Source organism: Meriones unguiculatus, chromosome 2 (assembly GCF_030254825.1).
Source record: "Meriones unguiculatus strain TT.TT164.6M chromosome 2, Bangor_MerUng_6.1, whole genome shotgun sequence".
Taxonomy (NCBI): Eukaryota; Metazoa; Chordata; class Mammalia; order Rodentia; family Muridae; genus Meriones; species Meriones unguiculatus.
The window spans coordinates 57,056,388-57,082,406 of record NC_083350.1 but is presented as its reverse complement, the minus strand read 5'-3'; the positions used below and the strand labels follow the sequence as shown (position 1 = coordinate 57,082,406).

The following is a 26,019-nucleotide window of genomic DNA, read 5'->3' as shown; positions in this document are numbered from 1 at the left end:
TACTGATTCATAATTACAACTTGAAGATCTAAATGTTTTATAAGAAAAAAAGTAAAATGTGTAAGTTGTAAAAAAAAATCCATGGTATTTTGAAATGATAGTGGGGGCAACGTATGAATGCTGTTAGTTGTAATATGTACAAGCTTCCCTCACTCAGTTCACCACTTATCCTCTTATGGCCTATTAATTCCTGCTGAAGCCTCCTTGTTTTGAATCTTTATCATTAAGTACAGTATGGGGAAGACTTCATTCAGAAATAATTACTCTTATTAATGCTAAGCAGAACTAACGGTTCTGTTTGGAAAGTGATTCTCGTGGCCTTTGAAGTTATTTGTTCACAGAAGGACATAGGCCCATGCTTTGAGTTTCGTTATTTCCTGTCGTGTGAGCCAGCTACCCTGCAGCTGATATACATATGAACTAGTTTACATTTCTTTAAGGCATTATTTTATAATGGCATTTTTAAAGGAGGGGTTGAAAAGACAGGAACCTAGGGCTAGAACCTTGGCAAAATAAGCTAGTTGTAGATTATGGGATGACTGAGAGTTTATCACATACATATTTATTTAGATAGTGACCTGTGGCATATCAGTTTCAAACGTCAGTTGCTAAATGAGTATTTCAGTTAAGGTTTATGAAGTTTAATTTAGCTTATGTTACATAAAAACTGATAATTTGACAAAAATTCTTCAAGATTTATTGTTGCAAACACTAATTTCTCTAGTGTTGAGAATATAACTGACTGTTTAAAGTTTACCTGGAGGGAAGGATGATAGGTTTGAGAAATATAGCCTGCTACTCTGTCTTCTTTGTGCTGGCAGAAATTCTTGATTTACAGAGCAGGAGGAGGCCACAGCTTACTTAAGCTGGTGGGGAGATTAGAGACATTAAAAAACCACGTGGAAATTAAAATAGCAGTGATTCCTTTTCTGGTCAGTGCAGTATGTAACCTAAGTGCCGGTGTGTCATTCCCAACTGTCTGTTTTCCAGCCGGGTACTGTGTGATTACGTACATCCTTGGAGTTGGAGACCGGCACCTGGATAACCTTCTGCTGACAAAGACAGGTAACAAAGCAGTAATATTAGAAGATGCATTTTTGTCTCTGGTGATTTTTCAGGATCCGAATGAAGTTATTAGGCCCACATGGAAAGGACCTCGAACTTCTCAGCCTCTCTGGCTTGAGTTTCCTCTAAAGGTCCTTAAAATGGGGCACTGGAAGGACACTTAGGGAGAAGCCCTGCCTGAGCAAGAGCAGGGGCCTGTGAGTGACCCTCTCACCCCGTTCTGTGTGCTGAGCCTCTGTGTAGGCAGCCAGACTCTTACTGAGCATCTCTAGCTAAAGTGCTCCTTCTCCCATTACCATGGATTTCCTCACTGTAGCAGCTCTCTGGTGGTTTTCTTTCCTTATGGAGTACAAGAAATAATCATTCCTTTCTCCATTCATTCTGGTAACTTATTAACCCATTTGTTCGTTTTATCTGTTCTTAGAGATTTCTCTGGGATTCCAGGTTACACATTCTGACCTTAGCTCCAGATCTCTAAATACAGTTCCTAAACCTGCAGCTCCAGCTGTCACTCCATTCCATCCCTTCAGCTTGGAATAGCCACCTATACCAGCTCTTCTCTGTGACACCACCCTGTGGCCCTGTTTCTCCCCTCCTTTCCATTTCAGCAGGTTACGGCCCAACCCCAGGCCCACTAATGTCCGTCCTGCCCTCTCCTCACCCTTCTTTCTCATTAGTAAGTCTGTTCCTCAGCTCTAGGACCCATCAGTAACATGACAATTCTGCATTTTCCATGTCCCTTATTGAAGCCACCAACATAAAATCTCCCAAGCCTAATCTTCTGTCTGCATGTCACATCACTGCTGCCTCAGGCAAGAACCCTGTTACCTTTCTGGAAAGTTTTTTGCTCAGATCTTTGCAGAGCGAACTTTGGTTATTGTCTGAGCTGAATTACGATGTTCTTGGCAAACCAGCAATTGTCTGACATGTGCCCTGACCACTGTCACTCTATACTCATTACTTCATTTTGTCTTTATGTTGGTTGAAGGTGTTTATTTATTCCAACAGGTATTTAAGTTCCTGCTAGATGTCTTACTGACTCCTCATCAATCATCTCCAGTCAGGGTGCAAGGCTGTGAAAGCAGGGCCTTGTCTGTTAGCAGCATGCCTCCAGAGCTGCAGGCGGCACTTACCTAGGCATGCAGCATGCAGGGTTAGAGTAATGGCTAGTTAATCATCTCTGCTCTTCTTGTAGTTCTTTCTTTGAACTAAATAATTGAAGTCTCCTTAGGTTTTTACAAAAAGTAAGTTTTCAAATTACTCTTTATAGCCATCTTCTCCTATGAAGACATTTTTCTGTCTTTTAGCATTCCTCCAATTATGATAGCCAGAATATAAAATAAGAGTTGGATGTAGTTTCAACAATTATTAATGTGCTAACCCTGGTAATTCACCTACTATGATAAAATTTCATGTATTCATTTTGAATTATTTTATGTGAAGTTTATTTGTGATTAGTTTGTGTTTAAGATATCATGTTTCTGTCAGGACCAGACCGTTCAGTAGACACACCCAAAGGATACTGACTAGTTGTCGCAGAGGTTCTGGCTAGTTTAACATTTTAGCAGAATGAGGCATATAAACTGGCATGATGTGTGTGAGAGCATCCTCCTTTGAAGACATTCTCTTGCATCTCTTCTTTAGCTTTCTTCCAGAACTCCAGTGATTCCTGGCCCCTCTGGAGCTGTCTTACAGCCACGTGCAAGGCAAGCCAGTTAGTTGTGCAAATACCACATTACATGCTGCTTGTCTCTGTGGGTTTTTCGTTTTTATGTGTTTTTTGTTTTGGTATTTTTTGTCTTAACTGATCTTTCTTTTTTCTTTTTTGGTCTCTTGATTTTCATGTTTTTTGATGTTTTTCTGAATTTTTGTGGAGGTAAGAGAGGAAAGCAGGAATTGGGTAGGTAGAAAGGTAAGAGGGAAAAAGACATGGGAGGGAAAAGAATATAATCAAAACATATTGTATGAAAACCTTTTTATTATTTAAATAATAAAAAATAGTCATGAAACACGTAGAAGAAAACTCAGAGAATAAAACTTAACATAAAATAGAATAGCAATTTTTGGTAATATAATTCACCTTCTGTTGTATGGTGGGAGGTGATCTTTGTAGTGTGTGTTAATTTGGACAGGATAGTCTCCTGATTTTTGGTTTGGTTTGCTTTGGTTTTTTGTTTCTTTGTTTTTTAATATATTTTTGCTCCTAATGTTTCAGATGTCTAGAAATCAGATTGTGAATTTTTACAGTTTTAAGCCTATATCAGTTTCCACCAGAGGGTGCTTCAAGTTTGTGTTTAGATGCCAGACTTCCATGAAATATAAATGAAAAGCATTCTTTTACTTTTTATGTACCTGCCCAGTAATTATTTTATCCAGTTACTTTCTGTAGTAAGCATTTTAAGTCTTTTTTAGAGAAATAAATTAATTCATAAATATAGCCAAGTACAGTATCACACACCTGTAATCCCAGCATTTGGGGAGGTAGAGTCAGGCAGATCTGTGAGTTTGAGGCCAGTGGTCTACAAAGCCAGTCCAGGACAGCCAGAGGTACACAGAGAACCTCTGTCTCAGGGAAATGTGTGTGTGTATTTTGTGCATGTACATATGTATATATGTATTTATGTATATATGTATGTGTACATTTATGCATATATATGTGCAAACATGTCTAGCTGGCTGTGATCACTTACACCGTGCTTCCAGCACTGGGAAGGATATAAGATGAGGCCAGGCAAGCTGAATAGTCGAGTAAGCTCCAAACCAGCCTGCTATACAGTGAGATCCTGTCTCAAAATAATAAAATTAAAAAATAGTACCAGAGAAGTGCTTTTAAAATTGTTTAGTTGTATTATCTATAAATAGTGTCATAGTTGAATCTTAACAAAGTGAGTTTTGACTGTTGGCTCACGGCAGGAAGTATATTTCAGTTCTTTTATTTTAAAATGCCTCATTTTAAAATTATTTTTATTAATTATAATTTATTTACTTTGTATCCTCCTTGTAGCTCCCTCCCTCCTCTCCTCCCAATCCCACTCTCCCTCCCTCTTTCCCACCCATACCCCTCCCCCAGTCTACTGATAAGGGAGTTATTCCTCCCCTTCCCTCTGATCCTAGTCTATCAGGTCTCATCAGGAGTGGCTGCATTGTCTTCCTCTGTGGCCTGATAAGGCTGCACCCTGCTCAGAGGGAGGTGATCAAAGAGCAATCAGTTCATGTCAGAGACAGTCCCTGTCCCCATTAATATGAACCCACTTGGACACTGAACTGCCATGGGCTACATCTGTGCAGGGGTTCCAGGCCATCTCTATGAATGGTCCTTGGCTAGAGTATCAGTCTCAGAAAAGACCCCTGTGCTCAGATTTTTTGGTTCTGTTGCTCTTCTTGTGGAGCTCCTGTCCTCTCCAGGTCTTACTATCTCCCCATTCTTTTATAAGATACCCTGCACTCTGCCCAAAGTTTGGCTATGAGTCTCAGCATCCACCTTGATACCCTGCATGGTAGAGCCTTTGAGAGGCCCTCTGTGGTAGGCTTCTGTCCTGTTCCCTGTTTTCTCCCTCCTCTAATGTCCATCCTCTTTGCCTTTCTGAATAGGGATTGAGCATCTTAGCTAGAGACCTCCTTCTTGATTAGGTGTACAGATTTCAGTATGTTTATCCTGTATTGAGGAATGGATACAGAAATTGTGGTACATTTACACAATGGAATATTACTCATCAATAAAAAAGCAAGGAAATCATGAAATTTGCAGGTAAATGGTGGGAACTGGAAACAATCATCCTGAATGAGGTATCCCAGAAGCAGAAAGACACACAACAGTATATCCTTACTCATAAGTGGATATTACAAAATGCCTCATTTTAATCATCTTTCCATGTTTATTTTTGGTCCATTATGCCATGAACATGGATCTTGTACTGTATAAGACGTTGAGAAATTAGAACTTTTTGTTCTCCTATGTAGCTGCCACCTTGTCTTTCAACAATTGATATGCAGTGTTTGTTTGCTTCTGTTCTCATTGCCAGCATAGCAGAGGTCTGAGTGAGCCTCTGCTTTGAGGGCTGTGCTGTGCATAGTCAGAGGTCCCCTGTCATCTCTGTGCAGTTCCCTGATGTGAGAAGCCTGAGGCTTCAGATTTAACTCACTCAGGAAATTTAGGTGGTGCAGATAAGGACTGGCTGGGGAACTCTAGGCATGTGTGAATTAAGATGGCTCACTTAATGTGGAAACTTAAACCTGTGTGTACAGGTAATGTGCTGAAATGGAAATCAAGTACCTTTCTTGCTTTGAGTACCTTTAGCTTGTTAGCTGTTTCCTTAGTTGTGCAGCAGAGGGCGCCGTGTGTCCATTCTAAAATTGAACCTTGTAGTCAGTTGTAAGGGGTTTTGTTTTGTTTTTAGGCATTGGGATGGTGTTTCACTTCTTAGTGAATTATTATATCATCCTGGAAAGAACAGGAAAATACAAATCTAAACTGTCACGAGATTGAAAGGGGAATTTTTGTTATTTTGAGTTCACGTCTGTTAATGCAACCATAGTTTATCAGGGTTATCAGTCATGGGAGAACTTATTTTAATTACTGATCTATTGCTGTCGTGAAACACCATGAACAGAGTAACTCTTATAAAATAAAGTCTTTAATTTAGGACTTGCTTATAGTTTCAGAGGGTTAGTCCATCACCATTATCACAGGGAACCTGATGGCAGGCAGGCATGGCATGGGAGCCAAGAGCCTATTATATCTTGATCTGCAGGCAGAGAGAGAGAGACTGGGCCTGGCACACCAGGGGCAAACCTCCTCCAAGGCCACACCTCCTGATCCTTCCCACTAACTGGGGACCAAGCGTTCAAACATCAGTCATCAAATGGGAGAAACCTCTTTATGCCACCATCGGACTCAAATGAGGCTTGAATTTATCATAACTCTTGGCAAAGCATTATTATTTTTTTTATTTCTGAAAATTTGAGGCAGGTAATCAAAATGACTGAAGAACTTGTATGTTGCTTAGGATATTGATTGTAAAAACTGTAAAAATAAACACTGGATGCTAGGGATCTTGGCTAAACAGGAACTTTCTTGTAGGTCCTCGGCCTGCCACTGCTGCGAAACCAGTGGTGCCTCTGTGTCTGTCTCAGGCCTTTAGAGTGACCTGTTGGAGGCTTCTGTCAGAAAGCTCAGTGAATGCTGGAGACTGTTGACCTAAAAGAAAGGTTTTTCAGAACATCTCCTGTCCTGATCTTTTATATTATTCTTTAGTTTTGTGTGGAATTAGCTTTTTGTTAAAAATTCTGAGGGAAAAAAGCAAACCTAACAGTGAAGGTGTCTGTCTCTAAAGCAAAACACTGATGGCTCTGGGCTGCTCACCTCATCTGTGTTTCTTTTCTGAACACAGTGAGGGTAGAACCCTTGTCCTTGCGACTGAGGGAGGCAGCATGGTACAGGTGTGCTGCTGCTATCAGCACTGTGGGCTTCCCTCAAGGTGAGCTACGTCCTAACTGAGATCAGAATGCCATTTTTGGCGCATATTGTTAGTTGGACTCATAATTTAGGATTTAAATTAGCTAATATATTTAATAACTCCTTTTATCTGTTGTTTTTTTTAATTGATGCTTTATCAAGAGCTTGGTGGCTTCTAAGGAAATCTTTTAATCTGATTATTGATTTAATATGGTAATTAAATGTATCAGCTAAGGTACACTTTGATATTTCAAAACAAGTGGAGTGTTTAACGGTCCTTTTTGGAGTGTATAGTATAAGGCTGCTTTTTTCTGGAGTGGATCTTGATTGTGGAGTCAGGTGTGCCTGTCCTTGTGACTTATGGTTTCATTAGTTTAAGCTCATTCCTGTTCATAAGAAGCTCATCTTAAGTTGAAGGGGAAACGATTAGCAGATAATTAGAATGTCTGTACTAATTTGAATTTATATGTCTTACCCTTTGTTAGAAAACCATTACTGCAAATTTCCTTAACTGTGTATGAGATTCCATCTAGTAAGAAGCATTGGTGTAGTACATTAGCTGTAGTGGGAGCACAGCATACATGAGCCTGAGTTTCCTTACAGTGGTGTAGTTTGGGGCTCCATTTTGTTTCTGAGTTTACTGATAATGTAACAAGAATGGTATAGTCACATAGGAAAGAAAGGAATTAAAGGAAAATGATAGAATGGTTGCATACAAAAAGAAGCTTCAGTAACTGGAGTAGAGAAAGGGACAGCTTAGAGGCGGGATTACACAGCATTCTCTGAGGTAAGACTTGGAGAGTAGGGAACCTGAGAGGATGGGAAAACAGCAGGCATGTCAAGCAGTGTGGGACAAAGTGATTGTCATGTTCAGATTTCTGCCACATATGTTTTAAGAACTACACTAAAGTAGTCTTAGAATCATAAGCTTACATTACTCAACAGCATTTAATTATATCCTCATTTACTCTACATTGTAGGAATAGAGGGGATAACTACAGTGAGTCACTGGTTTGTTTTGTACACACTTTACCTTTGTCTCATATGAGAGATTTATTTATGATCACACTTCCTGAATTTCTTAATTTTTTATTTTATAAGGTGCACGTTTTAAAAAAATCTGTGGGTTTTCTTATAATGGTTATAGATCTCCAAGCAAGTTTCCTCTAGCACTTCTGAGGATGAATTTTCTTAAATTAATAGCCTCTTTAAAAAATACATGGCTCTTTGAAGTTGAAAAAATTAACGATGCTTTCATTGTTAGAGACACATGCTCTTTGCTATTGAGCTGTAACCTTGTTCAGTGAGAGTTTTCCTACAAGAAGGATAATGATATAACATTCATTTGCAAGCAGTGATAAATAGCAGACCTTGAATTCCAGTAAATCTTATAAGGAAAAAAGAAAACTGGACAAGATTTTCTATTACAAACCAAGAATGATAGAGTTGGCTGAACAAGGCTAGTTGGCCATCTGCTCCAGTCCCAGGAGAAGTGACACTGGAAATAGAGCCCTGTTTGTGGGATGCAGGACAGTGAGTGGGCTTGTCTACAATTGTCTACAGCGCCAGTATTATGCGTTTCCCATCTCTCCACCCTCAGGTGCGTGGACACTGCTCATCTGAGTTAGGCAGAGGGTGGCACTTTGAAGGAAAGCTGTAAAATCCTTATCATGATTCCCTTTCGACCTTGGATTGTAAGGGATTAGGAAACATGCTATTACATTGAACACTACAGGCAATGCATTCCTCATTTTGAAGCTTATTGTCCTATTGTCTTTAAAAATTCCCCAAATCCTTTCATCCTGCCTACAGGGGAACTAGAAGAGAGATTTGGGAATTCTGAAAGAGAGGTGTCTTTTTGTTTTGTTTTACTGCTGGATTTAAGTCTTGTCTTTAAACATCTATGCATACATACACTCTACCACAGAACCCTAGCCTCTAAAAGCACGTTTTTCAGTCCTGAGTGTTGTTGAATATTAATCTATATTATTGTTATATCTTTTAATTAATGGGTGGTTATTCCTAAACCAGCTGTATACCGAAATCACCACACAGAGACTAGGATTTATTTAATTAACCTACAGTACCGTGCTGGGCAATAGTTACTCCATCCTAAACCTCCAAGCCTGCATAGTTTCCTACCATTAAGATTTCACTTATACTTGCTTTCAGTCATATCTTAGGTCCAGTTCGTCTCTCCTCAAGGTTCCAACTCCTCTCCTGCTGATCTCTGCCCTCCTGCCCTCCCACCTGCTTTTTTCTCCTCCCCTCCAGACAAGATGTCCCATCCTAGTCTCACCATTGCACAGCCCTGGCTGGTTGTTTTATTGACAATACAGAGAACATATGGCGGTATGTTTACACAAACTTGAGACAGGTGGCGCTTAGAATAAACATCACAATGCAATGTCTGGATTGAAACCAGATAGTGGGGTAGAGAAATCAACATTTCAATGAACAAGGATAAATTGTATACATTCCATAAGAACACTATACCAACACCTGAGAGATGTGTGTCTTTCAAGTAATCTATTTTTCCCTTCTACATGTGGGCCCCAGTGATAAAACTCAAATCACCAGCCTGGCAGCAAATACTTTACCTGTGGATCATCTTGCCAGCCTTAAGATTTATTTTTGAGTGCTCAGAGCTTTAATATTTACATGTTATTTGAATTATTTAAAATAAGTATTTATGAGCTACTGGAAGAGACCTGATTATTGCATGATTAAATGGCTTGATTTACTCTTAAATAAATCCTATCGTTTTAAATTGTTTTCTCCTTCTCAGCACAAGTTAAGACTTTAATCACTCCTGCCTTAAGGGTTTTGTTTGTTTGTTCTTTGGTTTGTCTTGACGTGTGTGTGTGTGTGTGTGTGTGTGTGTGTGTGTGTGTGTGTGTGTCTGATGTCTGAGACAGAGATAACGATAGTAGCAACTGGCCTTTTGGGCATTTACCATGTGTTAGGCATTGGGCTACAGTATTCTCTTTTGATGTTACATCTGAGGTAATTGTCAGTTATAATTTAGAAAGTGACATTAGGGCAAATTCAGCAAGGTTACAAGCAGATGTGAGTTTCTTTTGTGCTTTGGTTGATTAGACTCCTGATTCTAATGATCCACCCCTTTCTTCACAGTGGCAAAGACTCCAAGGTATACAAGCAGAAAGGGTCTGTGTCCATCACTGTTGCATCTCTCATGGAGACATGGGACATGCAATATGCAACAGTGTTTATGCACTGGTGTGCACAATGTGTTCGTGACTGTGTATATCAGTGTGCAATGACTGTGATAGCTGCATATATAAAGCACTATGCAAAATGACTGTGATAACACTCAGGAAAAGCAGCGAACAGGAAGGCATGGCCAACATTGTAACTAATAATCAGTGTGGAAAATTAGTTTGCACACATTCCTTGTACACATGAGCAGTAAATTCAGTACACCGAGGCAAAGACTGGTACCTTTGGTGGAAAAAATAAGGTAGGTGAAACAGGTCATAATGGTCATGACAGAATAGGCAGGATGCCCTAGAGAGGGTTTTAGTTAGCTTTTTAAGCCAGTTGATTCCTTCACTCAATAGTTGGTGCTTGCTTTGTCAGATGTTCTAAGGCAGATGTTAGCAGCACTGAGTCTGAACTCTCTGCTCTAAGAATTCAGTCTAATGCATCCTTGCTTCATGCAACTTGTAAATGAACAGTAAAGTCAAAGAAGTGGTTGTCTGTTACAGAAAGAACAGTTCATCTAAGCCTAATGTATAAGAAATTGTCCTCTGACTTAGCTGCTGCTGGTGCTTTTCAGAGTTGTCTAGACATTTGTTCCTTGATTGTGCAATTCTATATGAAATTTTAAATTAATATTAATTGGGATGATCTTAAGCTTGTTTTTTTTTTCATTTCCAAGTATTGAGCTGTACTGTGCTTTGAATGTCATATATGAAGGTATAAAATACTTTAATGAATTAATTAATCCTTCCTGGCTTTTAAAGATAATTGTAGAAATAACTGAGTTTCTTGTTCACATCCAGGCAAACTCTTCCACATAGATTTTGGTTATATTTTGGGCCGAGATCCAAAGCCTCTTCCTCCCCCAATGAAGCTGAACAAGGAGATGGTGGAAGGCATGGGTGGCACCCAGAGCGAGCAGTACCAAGAATTCCGGAAGCAGTGCTACACAGCTTTCCTCCACCTGCGAAGGTGAGGGCTGTGTCAGGGACTCTCACAGAATGCTGCATCCAGCTGTTCAAATGAGCATTGACTGGCAGACCTTTGAAACCACATCTGCTATGCACAGGAACACCCCAGCATCAAAGCATGTCTTGTTTTCCTTCTAATTATCACATCCATACCCTTCCAGTTAAGACGCTGGCACTATGAGGCTGAGAGTAGGCTAACCAGGAGGAGTTTGACTCCATCCCTTCTTTCTGGAGGAAGTGGTGAGCAGCATTGCAGCCACTGCCCTGGCTTCAGGACAGTCACAATACTGTAGCCATTTTTGAAGTACTTTCTCCACCTCAGTTTTAGATGCTGTTCAGGATCATTCTGAGGTTTCATTTTTATCTCTTCAAAACCTCATGACTCATTCTGCTTTGGACAAGGATGATCCATCCTTTCTTTTGCAATGTCACTTTATTCTTATTTCTTTCATCATGATTTAATTAAAAAGACTGGATGACGTACCAAGAAAAAAAAAATAGAGATGAGTATTTGAGTAGGAACAGAATTCTGGCAGTTAGTCAAAAACGATGGGATCATTGGTCTCTTAACAGTATTTTCTCGGAAATCCTACTGTAAGACATGCCTGCATTCCCTTCCCAGAGTATGAGGAAAAGTGATGTGGCCAATTTACAGGGTCTATGCCACCAACCTCACCATGTCATTATAGTATTATGTCATCTACTAATGCAGTTTTATTTTTGATTTATATGTACTTATTTCTCTTGTTCTATTTTCTACTAATCTAATACTAATTTAAATAAGAGCAGTGGGAGCAGATGTTCCTGCCTTGAACCCTGCTATAGTATTTAGTCTATTGTAATTAAGAACAGTGTTAGCTATATGGCTTTGATAGATGTTTCAATTTTGTCTGTCCCACAAAACACCATGTGGTGAACTTTTGTTCACAAGGTGTCGATCCTAGGAGGGACTGTAGACCTTTGGGAGGAGAAGTCCTGAGGTGATTAGTTGCGAGCCAGGATGCCCTGAGGAGAGGGCAGGCAGGAGGGTACAGAGTGATAGCTGGAGTGATCCCGGGGAAAGCCTGTCTCACCAAAAGCAGACGGAAAACTGTATATTATAAACTGCTGGTGGAGCGTTGAGAGTAGCTAGGTAGAGTGAGAACATTGATCCAAGTTATTCACATAGACCTGAGGTTCACAGTCCTAACTACAAATATCACAAAGTGACCAGATAATGTCACTGTGAGTGATATACCAGTTGGAAAAGCTGAAGTCTTCATATTATACAATTTCTAGGTCGCCTACCATGGAATAAACTTTTAGAGTTTCCATTTAATAATGACATTCCCCTCATTTTCAGAAGGCATATCCTTTATAAAGAACAAAGAAGAGCCCTTCAACTAGAGTTTTGTAACATTGAAGCTCTGTCTTTTAAAATGACAAATATATGCTTTCTTATGTCTACCTAGGTGGTCATTTAGCAATGGCTAAGTGAATGGAAGGGAAATAACATTGTCCCACAGGTCGCTCACTCCAGGAGCCAAACAATAGCTTCAGTTGTGTATTTACTCACTCTGTCTTTTCCATTGCATCATAGTAATCTTCAAGTTAGAGTTGCCACCACTTTGGAGAGTGTCTCGATAAGGCAAAGAAATCTGAAATCCTAAGTCACTGGTTTCCTTTTCCTTCTTGTCCTTTAGGTATTCAAATCTGATTTTGAACTTGTTCTCCTTGATGGTTGATGCAAACATTCCAGATATTGCTCTTGAGCCAGATAAAACTGTAAAAAAGGTAATTTTGTACTTCTTTTGTATATAACATAGTCCACATTTCATACATAAGGATGAGTAAAGACTTTAACAGTGCATGCCTTCTTTTTGTTCCAGCCAGTAGACAGTGGTTCTCAACTTTCCTAATGTTGTGACACCTATACAGTTCCTCATGTTGTGGTGACCACCACCCATAAAATAATTTCATTGCTACTTCATACCTATAATTTTACTAGTGTTATAAATTATAATGTAAATATCTGATATGCAGGATACCTGATATGTGACCCCCAAAGGGGTTCCTACCCACAGATTGAGAACCACTGCCGAGGCTATTAATAGACTCTAAGGAAGAGTCCTATGTGTACTCTTCTTCACATTTCAGAAACAGCAAACTCTCAGGTCTTCTCTGGCAATCCTGTTCAGTTTCATCTGTACGCATCCCTGTACCCATAGTATGAATCAGAGACAGCTAACTCCCTGTGAGGACTGCTCCTCTTTATCTTCAGATGGTAATGCTTCCAATAACATTGCCAACAAGATGCCTGACTTGGTGGGCACAGGTGGAACTTACAAGCTAAGAGTGCCGGATCGTGTAGCTGAAACTGTCTCCTCTGTAGTCTTACCATCTGTCCCCTCTATTTTAGATTTACATGTCACTATAGAGTTGAGTTCTGCTTTTGTTTCCTTTGTAAACAAGCTATAGAGATAACAAATGAAAGCTGTCAAGACCTTGTCTTAACTAGATTTTGAGCAGGAATGGGAGGAAAGGTGGTGGATTTCTGATGTGAGATGATAGAAGAATGCTTTATGTATCCAAAGGCAAAAAAAATGACGCATGTCAGTGTTCAACCTCAGAGAAAGACTGCAGCGTTTTCAGTCATAGAAGTATAAAATGTCTGAAAGACAGTGGCATTCTCCAAGAGCGAGCTGCTCAGGTATTTGAGAGTGGGAACTGCCATCAACACATCCTACACTGAACACAAGGACTGTGGAATACTAGGTTCAGCTGCAACCGAACAGGAAAGAGACCAGCCCTTTTTTTAGGTTTCACATATTTAGAAGGCTAGGAGAGGGGTTTGGATGGAGGTATTTTATTTAGTTATTTAAATAAATAAACTCTTAAAGTATTCCTGTTCTATTCAGGCAGGTGGCAATCTGACCTTTCCATTTCTTCTTTTATTCAGTCAGGAATAGTCAATGAAATTCTTTTTTGTTTCAAATGAGATAGACTGTTTGTGTGTCCTGTTTTTTATCTTTGTACTTTTGCTTTACTGACTAAAGCCTATCCATCAGAAAATATAATTTATTTCTGAAAATCTCTTCAGATGTGAAGGATGCCTGCAGTAGACCTCACGTGATCCCCATGTTGTTCGCATCTGCCATGTTAAACATCTCTTTTGGTAGTTTCCTTTAAGCTTGTTTATCTTATCTCCATCATGTTCACTCTTCTCTAATTATGGATGACCAGAAGTCATTTGTGAAATTACTGGCAGTATTTATCAGACTTGTGTTAGACAGTGCTTTCTTTGGCCCGTTAAGTGGTTTCATAGACAGTGGTTGCTTTGCCTATTAAAACTGTGCCATAGACAGTAGTTTGTGTGGCCATATAAGTTGTGCCACAGACAATGTTTTCTATGCCTATTAAATTGCAACACAGACAGTGGTATCACTGGCTATTAAGTCATGCCATAGGCAGTGGTTTCTTTGACCAGTTCTTGATCTCACTACATCCTCTGTTGAGCCACCACCTATTTCAGGAAATCATGTGGCTCCCTTACCAGGTGTCCTTAAAACATCATTTTAAAGCATGAAGCAATTCCCGTCATGAATAATGAGCAAAAACAAATTTGTGAGGTATTTATGGACTTGTAATTCCTACTACTGTATTTCAGTTAAATGGAACTTTAAAATACAGTTTCCCAGATTTTTTTCAAAATTGGTATTTCAAAAAATAATATTTCTGCTTTCTGATCATTCATCAAAATGTGAAGTACACAGTTACAGTACTTAAAATTTATGCTGTAGTTGACTAAAATTTGCTTCTTTCAAAGGAAGTAGGTTCTATTCTTTGGGGTAGTGGTTGCCACCATTAGTTTCTTATGTAACTGACAGGACAGCATAGCAGCTAGGGGAACACAGAAGTAGAGTATGAGGCTGCTGTTCACAGGAACGCAGGTCAGATTGCCTTTATAATTCTGTGGGAAATTGTTTTTTGCACTTAATATTTTTGTGATTCAGATAAATTAGCTACAACACATAATGTCTCTAAAATGTAAAATGGAGTTAACAGGGTTCTACCTAAATATGGGCACCGACTATTAATGAAGCAGCAGCAATAGGAAGGTCTCTGATCTTCATTTAAAGATCGTAAGACCCTTAATTCACAGACTGGGGGATAAGAATGTTGCATAGAGGCAACATTCCTTTGGCTGCTGCTCTAAGACTTCATCAGACTGGAGATAAGTATACATGGCTTTTCCTGCACCATTGGGTTGTCACTTTCTGAAGGAGAGCTCCAGTGTTACCTAAGCATTCACTTTATAGATTAGTGTGCTTACCTTTCTGTTAATACAAGACACTACATGTTACAGAGAAATGTGTGTGCCTTTCTGGTAATAGGAGCACTGCATGTTATGGATAAATATGTGTTCCTTTCTGTTAATATAAACAATGCATGTTATAGAGAAATGTATGTGCCTTCCTGACGATATGAACACTGCGTGTTATGGATAAGTGTGTGTGCCTTTCTGTTACTGTGGGCTCTGCTCAAAGGTCACCACCCCGAAGCTCGTGTTGGGCAACTTCCTCTCTCTGCAGGTCAGGGGTTAGTGTGCCATTATCAGCTGTAAACACCAGAATTACCTCGTAGCTGTGGGTCAGTGTGCCAAGCAAAGCTTACTTACTTGAAAAGCTCACTCAAAACTGCCATAATTCTTTCAAGCCAGTTACTTGGAACAAAGACTGTCAGATAGTTTAATGAATAAAAATGTATTTTGATAAAATTAATTTTCTTGTTACTATAACCAAAGCTTAGTGAATTCAATTTCAGCAGTGAGCAAGTAGATCCTGTTAGTTTATTATGTAAGTATAATATGTGTCCTTACAAATACTAAAATGTATGTGTGAAGTGCTGAAATCATATGAAAATAAACACTTCGGGGCTAGTAAGGAAGTTCAGTAAGAGAGGGTACTTTCCACCAAGGCTGGTGACCTGACTTTGCTCCCCAGAACCTCAATGGTGGAAGGCAGAAATTGATTCCTGAAGGTTATCCTCTGACTTCCAGAATCGCATGCACACACACACAAACACACACATAAACCACAGAAGTGAGAGTGTGTTAACTAAATAAATAAAGAACACACAACCAGCCTGGGTTACATAGCAAATTCTGTGCCATGTGGGTTCCATCTTTATCGCCCACCATTATCTCAAAAAGAAAAAATAAGTAAATTAAAAACTGCAAGCAAATATGCAGTCACTGTCTGTGTTTGACTGTGTTAAGGAGCGGTTGTCGGTAGATCTACTTAATGAAAATGCTGCTCTTGCCCTAGGTTGGGCCAGTCCTCCCCTTTCCCTGTCTCATTCACCGCAGTGTGGGTGAGCAGCTGATTTGTTTGTGAAGTCATGCCTGGTGTTTGTGTGATAGAGTAGTAGAATCCATCTCCCTGTATCACAAAAATCACCTTGTGGTAAGAGAAACAGACAACAGGATAAGCTGAATACAAGTTCCAGCTCCTGAGATAATGGTGGGCGATAAAGATGAGAAAAGGGAGTTGGGGCAGCATCTTGAGTTGTCAGTGATGGTGATGATGTTAGCTGTGGCCAGGAACAGCCCCACTGGGAGTGATACAAACTCTTCATGAGAAAATTTAGGAAAGACATTTCATAAGCCAATAGCACCGAAATGACAAAGTGTGTACTCCCTCACAGTCCTTAGCCCTGTGACTAGGGATGGTGGTTTGGAAAGGATGATCTTGTCTTGTAGGAGTTTCAAATCTTCCTAACTTTGTAAAACATGTAACTCTCTTTAGAGGGTAGGAGGGGGAAGGTACTAAAGTGAAGATGTTTAATGGATCCACATATTATAAACATGACTGATTAACAGCCGTGCTTTGTCATCCCTGATCCCTTTATTTCAGTAATTAAAAAGAAATCTCTAAACTCTGATGCCAACTTTATTCAGTCCTTTAAGGTACTGTTTTCTATTGGAGACTTTAATGGAGACATTCTTTCTTTAAATTGATTTCCTACTAAACTTTAAAACAAAGAAATTATATATATATTATAAGAGGCTATAAATAGCTGACTGTATTTGAGGTAACCTATAAAATTAAATTACCCATGGTTCCTGTAAGATTACCCATGGCTCCTGTTGGATCAGCCTATAGACACAGTGGCACCAGCTCCCATGCAGTATGGGAAGCTCGAGGCTTTCATTTGCTTCTGCAACAGCTCCTGTCCTGTGTAAGCAGTTTCCAGCGATGGCTCTCCCATAGGTTGTGTTTGGGTGGTGATTTAGATTTCATCTGTTTTTTTAGTTACTCTTTTAAATTCTCTTCTATTACACTAAGGAATTTTGGTTTTGTATTCCAGTACAGCACAAATAAATGAACTCGGCAAGAAAATGCTGTTAAAACTTTTTCTTTCATCAGGATGAATCAAATGTGTTCTTTTGTTGTAGTCATTTTTATGATTACATTATTAAGATGTTACTAAAGGGAAAACATTCTCTTTGCTTTTTTTCTTTGTTTGTTTGTTTAAGTTTGAGATAGGGTCTTCTGTAGCCGAGGCTGGCATTTAAGTCATGATTCTTCTGCCTTCATTTCCCAGAGTCACACCCAATGTAATCTGGCTTTCTGAATACAAAGAATTTAATGAGGAAAGTCAACATTTTATTTAATTGAAAGTTGCTTCTGTGTGGGAGATCCAAAACTAAGTTATTTTTTAAAAGATTGTTTTATATTAGCTTGTGTAAAAATGAACACTCAGAAAAAGTTGAAACAAAAGCACTGTGCTTCTTGGTTTAAAAATGTGTTCCAGGGCTTTATTGGGAAAATCATCCTGCAGGCTTAGAATTGTTAAGATATATGTGTATGATTGAATATAGCAAATTTAGGCTGTACAGTTCTGGTATGGTGCAGAAACTTTAAGCCAATCTATAGGTTTAATTTTATTGGATTCACATTTAGCAAATTATTCTTTGTAAATAAAAGACTAAATTAAATTATTAGCAAGAGCAGGGAAAATTATACCATTGTCCAGAGATAGGAGTTTCTATAGCCTGATGCAGGGTAGCAGGAGTACAATGTGTTTGAGGTTACTGGGTGCATCATTGGAGAGGGGTGTGTGTGCATACTGCATGCAGGTAAAGGCACTGTGCAGCCAAGTGTAAGTGAAGGCTAAGTGTATATATAACTCAGAAACAAATGGAGGCCCCAAGCTAAACTGTGCTTTGCCTGCTTAAGACTGTTGTGTTTGGAGTCTAGGAATTTCCAGTATTACAGTCCCTAGAGATATCACCGTTGACTAGAATGTCAGTGCAGCTTATAACAGAACCTGTTTGGTTCATTTATGCTTTTAGATCATATGAGCATCTGCTAATTACCCACTGCGGAAATGTTATTGCTGGTTAAGAGGCTGTGTGTTACAAATACAATGGTTGAAATGGATCTACTGTGTACAAGGTCACAAGCGGATCTTCAGGAACCAGGCAATGCCAGCATTCCCCAAACAGGGAAGCACTCTGAATATTCAGGTGTCTTTCCATGTTCTGATATAACCCCTGTACTAAGTGTTAGAGCACCCATTTCACAACAGTGACTAAGATTGCAAGTGGCACTTGTAAGGCAGGGTACAAATGAACAGAACTGAGTTTTCAGTATCAAGCACAAGCAGAGTGGGTGTGGAGCAGTGAATAAAATTTTCATTTTATGACTTTTTGCTTCAAGGCAATTTCCAGATTGTTTGAGTAAATAAATATGCTTAAAACTAAGACAAGTGTTAACCGTGCTGAGTGTTTGGTGTAAGCTCAGCCAGTTTACCTGCCTACCACTAGGATGAGATCTTCACATCAACACAACAGAATTTGCATTCTCTATTCCATACCATCCAGAATGTGTAAGCTAAGAGGTATGTTAATAGATAAGACAAATGTGACACAAAGCCAGAGAACACAGGATCAGTGAGCAGAAGCACACTGAGGTGGTGCTGGTGCCATTGTTCCCAGGAAGGCTGGGCAGTTGCTGCTGCATGTGTGCATGCACTTGAGGGAACACACTTGATCAGTGGCTGCCGTGTGAGTGCATCAGAAGAACTGGGCAGGAAGACACAAATAAATGATAGCTATGGCCCCTCAGGCACAGTGTTAACTTACCCAGGCATCACAGCAAGTTGCGTGTTTATGGAAGTTATACAGAATAAAGGAGAGGCTGCAGGCTATAGCTTGCCGTATTAGCAGACTCCAGGAAGCCTGAAGGCAGTGAATGGCAGGAGGCCTAGCACAAGTCAAGGAAAGCAGTACTGGCTGAGAAAATGTGTCATATTTGGTAAAGAACATTTTATGCCAATTATATATTTTCTTTCTTCAATGGAGGCACTTGAATTAAGTACACAAATTTTGTTAAGTTAGTCTAGAGTTTTACTTTGGTCCTTAGGCTTTCTGACTTGTGTGAGTCTGTGTGTGTTCTGGAAATAGTACCAGAGTTGCCAGATATCTGCCACAGAGAAACCTGAAGAGCAAAAATTCAAACTCAAGGAGAATAATTGTTATTCCATGGGGTCCTATGAAAGCCCTCCAAAGTGACAAACTGTCCCTATGTGGTGCATCTGCTTTTCTTTTGCCTCTCTCTGCTGGGTTGCAGAATCAAATCACGTGGTCTACCTCCATAGTGCAGCTTGCTGTGCCTGTGGGTTGTGTTACCTCTCCTTTCTCCTTCTCAGCTAGCATTCTATAGTTACATCCTATAAATAGCTCCCTATCCATGCTTGTCCAAGCACACCTAATAAACCCAAACCAAAGAAACGGGAGACATAGGAGAGTCAAAGCAGGGTTAGAGGAATAGCTAAGAAGGGGACGTTACCGCAAGTGGGATGCAGCTAAGCAGGTAATGGAGGGTAAATTTGATGACCATAGAGTGTTGTCAGAATGAAAGAAATACAAAGTTAAGTAGTTTGTCCACTTGGAAATCCTCCTTCTATTTTATGTTGGACTGCATGTGGGTCATTTATAGTAGAGGAGCAGAGTGCGCTGATTACGTGCAGGACATAAGACTGTCTGGAAACACACTCTCTTTACCGGTTAAGAGTTCCTGTAGCAGCTTCCTGCGTCCTTGGTTTCCGAGGATAAACATGCTGTCTTCATCAGGGCCATCGTGGAGTCAGAAAAGAGACTGCACTGCTTACAGGAGTTTTATCCACAGTAGTTCTTCAGCCGTACTGGCTGTTAGGTTTTAGGAAAAACACAGGCACATGTATGCACATCATGCATACATCCTTTTCTAGTACTTAATGCTACTAAAAATGAATGATGCCTTAAAATATGAACTAAAAGCACAATCCCGTCTTTGGACATTATAGATCCATTGAAACAATCTCTTGCCAAGAGCCAAGGGGTTGCAGTCTGTAGGAAAGGCTTTTCAGAAGCTGTGCTTATTTTGCCAGTGTTTGATGTAGTTCTTGTGAACAGTGACCATCAAGGTGTGTGTAGGTGAGGGCTGCTAATATGCTCTCACCTTGTGCTAGAATGCTCAAGCTTAAACTGCAACTTGGAGCTAAAGTAGTGGCATTTCTTTTTCTAAAAGTGTGAGTGCAAGTGAGGCTTCAGAGCTCCTTACTGATAAAACTCTTGGATCTTAATGATGGCTGTGTCAGTGTGATTCTGTCTCTTCAGAGCATATTGCTGACTCACTCATTAAAAGGTTGATGTTGTCTCTGGTTCTCTCTAGGTTCAGGATAAGTTCCGTTTGGACCTGTCAGATGAGGAGGCAGTGCACTACATGCAGAGTCTGATCGACGAGAGCGTCCACGCATTGTTCGCTGCGGTGGTGGAACAGATCCATAAGTTTGCCCAGGTAAGTTCACGCAGGCTGTGTGCCCATCCCACCCTTGCTGGGTACCAAGGAGTCTTCCGAGATGCCTACCTGCCGGCTGGCCTCCTTACCCTTTCTGGGTTCTGTTTTCCCATCAGACCTTAGTGAATGCTCAGCAGTGGGTGAAGGGAGCATAGAGGAACATTGTAGAACCCCTTCGTAGGAATGTTTGTCTGTGTGTAGTCTATTGCAAATCCTGCTTGAAACTTCCCGGTTGGTAGAAGTCTCGGCACATGGACTTCCACATTTTTGGGGTTTTAGTAAATGCTGGAGTGTAAGGAAAGGAGTTTGCAGTCCAGGGAAAGCAGTCTACACCCCTCACTGACATGGCTCAGTATTCATGGTCGCAGTATCTCTGGTATATGAGGAAACTTGTGCATGGCAGCCCTGGATAATGACCTTCAGATATGATATGTTCTGTGTATGAATTTCATAAGGAAGATGGTTGGCAGAAGAGTCAGGCTGCTTCTCTTGTGAAGGTCTTCCCTTACTCTCTATTCTCAGAACTCTGTTTTTCACTCTCAGGTTCAATGTCTTCCTATGGATGTGTCAAGCAATATCTAGTAATGTCACTAAGCCTTTGCTGTTTCTTTACTTACCTCTTTATTACTCTTTTACTGTCACTTCCTGAAGAATGTTTTAGTGTAGGTTTTCTTGGTTTGATAATCTCTTGAATAGTAAAAGCTTTTTGTTTTGTTTTGTAACCCTTCCCTGTATTAAAGTCTATTTCTATTCATTCTTTCACTGTTATTCTAAATTTTCTGGTCAGATATGCTTTGGCATATGTGAAGATTGTGTGTGATTTCTTCTGTTACAGGTTTGTGCGCATGTTCAAAACACCTGGGGCAGGCAAGAAGCCAGAGTGATACTGCTAATACTATTTTGTTTCAGTTGTTTTAAAGTTGCTGTATTTGGTTTTATGCATTAACAACAGTAGCAACCATAATAATATAAATGTTTAATTATTTCTTGAGTCCATCAGGTGATGAACTTGGCATTTGATCTTAACAAAATTCTTTGATGAAGCCAGATTAGGTTAAAGGGTCACTTGTCAGATAATGTCTATCCAGAAGAGTAAACCTCCTTGTGAGAATTGTTGTTACTTTGTCTTTAAAATCTTAGCCCTAGACATAGATACATTACCATTTTGGATTCTATGAATAAATAAATAGAAAATAAAACATACACTAAATTTTGAACACAATTATAAGTGTCCTAAGTAGTAAGCATTCCCACAAAACCCTGTGTGATTTTATTATTTCCTTTTATAAATATCATGTGGCCTTTGCTCTTCAGCCTAGCATATAAATGGGAACAGAAATATCTGCTCTTTTGAGGCCCTGCTGTTCTCTTGTGCTAAGCAGCAGAGATTTTTTTCTGAGGTTTGTATTTTGTTTTAATTGTGTGACTAGCATAGTACTCCCTTCTAGGGCTCATACTTTGGTCTTGTGTTCTGTGATTTTGAAGTTTCCTTGTGTATGTATTGGCCAGTACAACCCAATTCTGTTGGCTGTATCAATCATATTTACCATGAAGATTGAAGCCAGGTAGCCATGGCTGTTGTTAACTAGCCACATTCTAATCCAAATACTACCTAACATCCTTCAGACGACCCAGTGCTCAGGCTCCTTATATGTAATTCCTCCTGTTCAGCTCTATAAAGAATGAACCTCTTTCCATAATAACCAGTCAGCTTGGAGCACAAGGCATCGGTCTACTTTCTTTTCTAGATTCAAACTAAGTCTAAAGAAAAGCTGTAGCTATGGTTGAGAGTTCTCATCATGTGGTCCTCATTTCACCATTAGGATGAAGAATAGCAGTGTACAATTTCCCCTGGAACAAAACAAAATACCGAGTTCTGTTACCAAAGATAGTCTTCACTAAAACCCTTTTATAGTTGTTAATATAGAAATTCTCTGAAGAATCAGATGATTCCCTAAGCAGCGGTTTAAATAACTAAGCTTTCATCATTGTGTGGCACAAACAATGAGGTATCAGCCCTTGTTCCACATCTATTCCTAACACATTTAGCTTATCTCAGGAGGACCGACAAGGCAACAGTCATAATGGCTGAGAAACAGTAATAACAGACCCAGTAGCCTCCTATCAGATGCCTGTATGTGTCAGCAATGATGTGAGCGCTCTACATTACCTCACGAAGTTGTCTTGCCTGTGACAGACATTTACTGTGTGGAAAATTGAGGCCAATAGGTAACAAGGTAGGGGACTGCCATCACCGTAATGGTGCCCACTAAAATTCACTGAATATTACTTTTCTTTCATACATATTCCATTTACCTGTGTAAGAAAGGCTTTTAAGCACTTCCATGTGATCCTAGGGGAAAGTTTGTCTGTTCCTGTTTCCTCCTCACCTGCCTCAAGTAAAACCAGTTAATACTTGCTGTTTTATTGCCCAGACTTGTATCACTATAAACTATTTTATTTTATTTATTTTTGAAATTATAATTACATCTCTGTCTTCCTTTGTTCTCTACAAACGTTCACATATATCTCCTGCTCTCCTTAAAATTCCTTTTTTCTTTGTTATTTTGTGCATATATGTATATATATATATGTATACATATCTCCACTAAACACCGTCTGTTAGTTGTATGTTTTCAGAGCTGTTTGGCACTGGACCATCAATTGGTGTACTCTTCCATGGGAAGACCACCTCTCCTGTTTCCAGCATTCCTCAGTTGAACATAGTTTTTGGTGTAGGTTGAGATCTCATAGGTTTTTCCCTCTCAAGGTTGGCATGTTCATTGGTTTCATCTTGTTCAGCTCACATTTGAGAGTCATGTTGGTAAGCCTTTTTGGATGCAGCTTCTGATATTACTAGGAGACACAATCTGACAGCAAACTCCTGGCTCTGACAAGATTTCTGTTCTTTCTTCTGCAGTGCTTCCTGAGTCTTAGGTGTGAGATTTCTTGGGCCCTTTTTGAGATCTCAAGGCTGCTGGAAGCTGAACGTTTGGAGCAAACTTTCATACTTAGTATTCTTAATCTTTTTTCCCCATAGACATACTTCTGAAGTGTTTAAGAAAGCATTTGAGACCATCTGTTCCATCACAGGATTTTTCTTACACACACATAAAAACATACATAAACAGGCATGGGGATTTTATTTCTGAAGTGCTTCCAGGATCTTCCGACTGTTAGCATGTCAGTAAGAGTACTTTACAGTTTGCCTTTTACCAGCATTTTGAGTATTTATCCTGTGAAAGCTTTTAAAAAGAACTTGTAGGTTCTTTTTTAAAAGACTGTCCCCCTCCACAGTGTCACCATGACTCCAGCCAGCAGCTGCACACCTGTGCTGTGCTGGGAGTGTGCTTCCTGCTGGTGAGAGGGCTCTGGTTGAGAGTTGAGTTCCCATGTGTTAGCACCTCTTTGTCAGGGCTGAAACATCTGCGGGTATAACCCAACTAAACTAAGCGGTTCTTGCCTCGAGATTTTGACTGTATCAAAGACCATCCTTTAGAGAGTTCATTTCTTTGATAGATCCCTTAATGAAAATATTAAAATTGCTTCTGAAAATGTAAAACATTTCTTTCATTAGCATAAAATAAGCATTTTACTGTATTCTTACTCAAGTTGATGCTTTAACTTGCATCAAATTAAATTCAATCAGAATCTTGGCAGTTTCACAGGTGTCTGCACACTAGAACTCTTGACAGTAAGATTTCTCCCTGTCCGTTCCCACATGGTACAGCTCATAGGCACTAACTGTGTGAGGGGTGTGGATGGTACAGGATGCGCCCGGCTCAGACTTGGCTTTGTTCTTTATTCATAACTGCTTTAGGTTTGGTTTTCAGACCAATGCAGAATTCGGTACTTACATTCTGGGAGAAACGGCTAGTACCCAGTTATACCCATGTGGCACTAAGAGCTAAGCACACTATTTGGAGTGTGCTTGGGATGGTTTATCTTCCAGTGCTGGCTGGAGGCTGGGTTTTGTTGTTGTTGGTTTTCTCTCGCCCGCATAATAATTTTGTCATCTTGGTCTTGTGCTTACAATGACCCAGCAATTCCTCCCCCATAACTGATTTCTTGCCAACCCTCAGGAATCTCATACACAGTCAGTTCAGTCCTAATCCTCTTTCTCAGCATTTAGCAAAGTGATAAAACTCACTTTTATTGATTGGTGTTTTTATCTTTTCTCATGAACAGTAAACTAAATTATTTTTGTTTTTAATTTTGATAGTACTGGAGAAAATGAAAGTGGATGTGTCTCATTGTGATGCCTGGTCAGTAAGAAAACACATGCGAAGCTACTGCTGTATACTAAAGACATTAGAGAAAGAACAAAGAAGAGAAATTACATCGTGCCCAAGCTTTGTCTCCTTGGATGCAACTGCTTAGTCCTGGCACAGAGAGTTTGTTTAAAGCTGCTGTGTACAAAACGCTGTAGCTCACAACTGTAATTGCAGAACCCCGGAGGCTGAGGTAGGAAGATTGCTGCAAGTTTGAAGCCATCCTCAGCTACGTAATGACTTCTGGGCAAGCCAAAAATCACTGTATATATGTTTCATAATGTATAAAGATAGAAGAGCATGTATATGTTTTAGGAATTCTTGGGAAGCTTTATTATGAAACAGTAAAGCACTTTAGCCTCTGAGTCTTTGTTTTCCTTTTCCATAAGGACAGCACATGTTTCTTAATTTTGAAGATTTTTTTTTTATCTTCTCTTCCCCTCTCTTTCTCCCTGCCACTGTTTTTGTACATTTGTTTCTGTCTAGTTGAGATTCTTTGGTATATATTATCTTTATCATCACAGTTTGTATAAAACATTCACACAGATTAGAAAAATATCTTCTAAATCACCATTAGAAATCTGTGCCTAAAGTAATTGGCCAGCCCCCTTTTCCCTTTCCTTCATATGTTAGTGTCTTTTTTTTTTTTTTTTTGTGGTCAGAAGTTTTAACCCTTCCATCATTACTTCCAAGGCCCCATCTGTTGGCTTTTTCTCCTTCTTTTCTGACTGGCCCTGTTCATACTCTACTTCTGAACAAGGTTTCTATAGCTTTATAATTAGCATATTGGTGGGTAGGACATTTTCATTATTTCTGTGTCTCCAGTCTCTGGGATTGGCAGCTATCACGGTAAGTATCTTCAGCTTTAAGAAGTTTGTGGATTCCTCATGTCTGTTGTTGCACAGGAACCAAGCCTCACAAACGTGTAAACAAGTGGACAAGGTCAGATACTGAGCTGTGTAGTCTACTGACAATTTTAGAGGTGTGACAGAGTGTACCATCTTACTCATCTTTACAAACTCAACATATTGTATATAGAGAAGCATACGCTACTCAGGAAATGATTCTCGCAATAATAGGAAATTCTGTGGCAAACACTGCTGAGTAAGGCTTGTTTACCAAGACTGCCTCCCCTCTGCCTAATGTTGCTTATAGTAAGCCAGACCTGATGAGTCATGTTTCTCTCAGATGTCAGCTAAACCAACTTCTAC

At 39.7% G+C, this 26,019-nt stretch overlaps 1 protein-coding gene across 1 annotated transcript in view; it reads left to right on the top strand.

The window, feature by feature from the left end:
* The window catches only part of Pik3c3 (phosphatidylinositol 3-kinase catalytic subunit type 3), a 79,877-nt gene extending 54,704 nt beyond the window's left edge, over nucleotides 1-25,173 (top strand). The window contains exons 21-25 of the mRNA XM_021634113.2: nucleotides 991-1,065; nucleotides 10,546-10,714; nucleotides 12,396-12,486; nucleotides 20,412-20,537; nucleotides 24,760-25,173. Of these exons, the coding sequence (XP_021489788.1) occupies nucleotides 991-1,065; nucleotides 10,546-10,714; nucleotides 12,396-12,486; nucleotides 20,412-20,537; nucleotides 24,760-24,774 (476 nt within the window). The 3' untranslated portion in view covers nucleotides 24,775-25,173. The remainder of the gene's footprint in view (nucleotides 1-990; nucleotides 1,066-10,545; nucleotides 10,715-12,395; nucleotides 12,487-20,411; nucleotides 20,538-24,759) is intronic.
* Nucleotides 25,174-26,019: the final 846 nt, after the last annotated feature.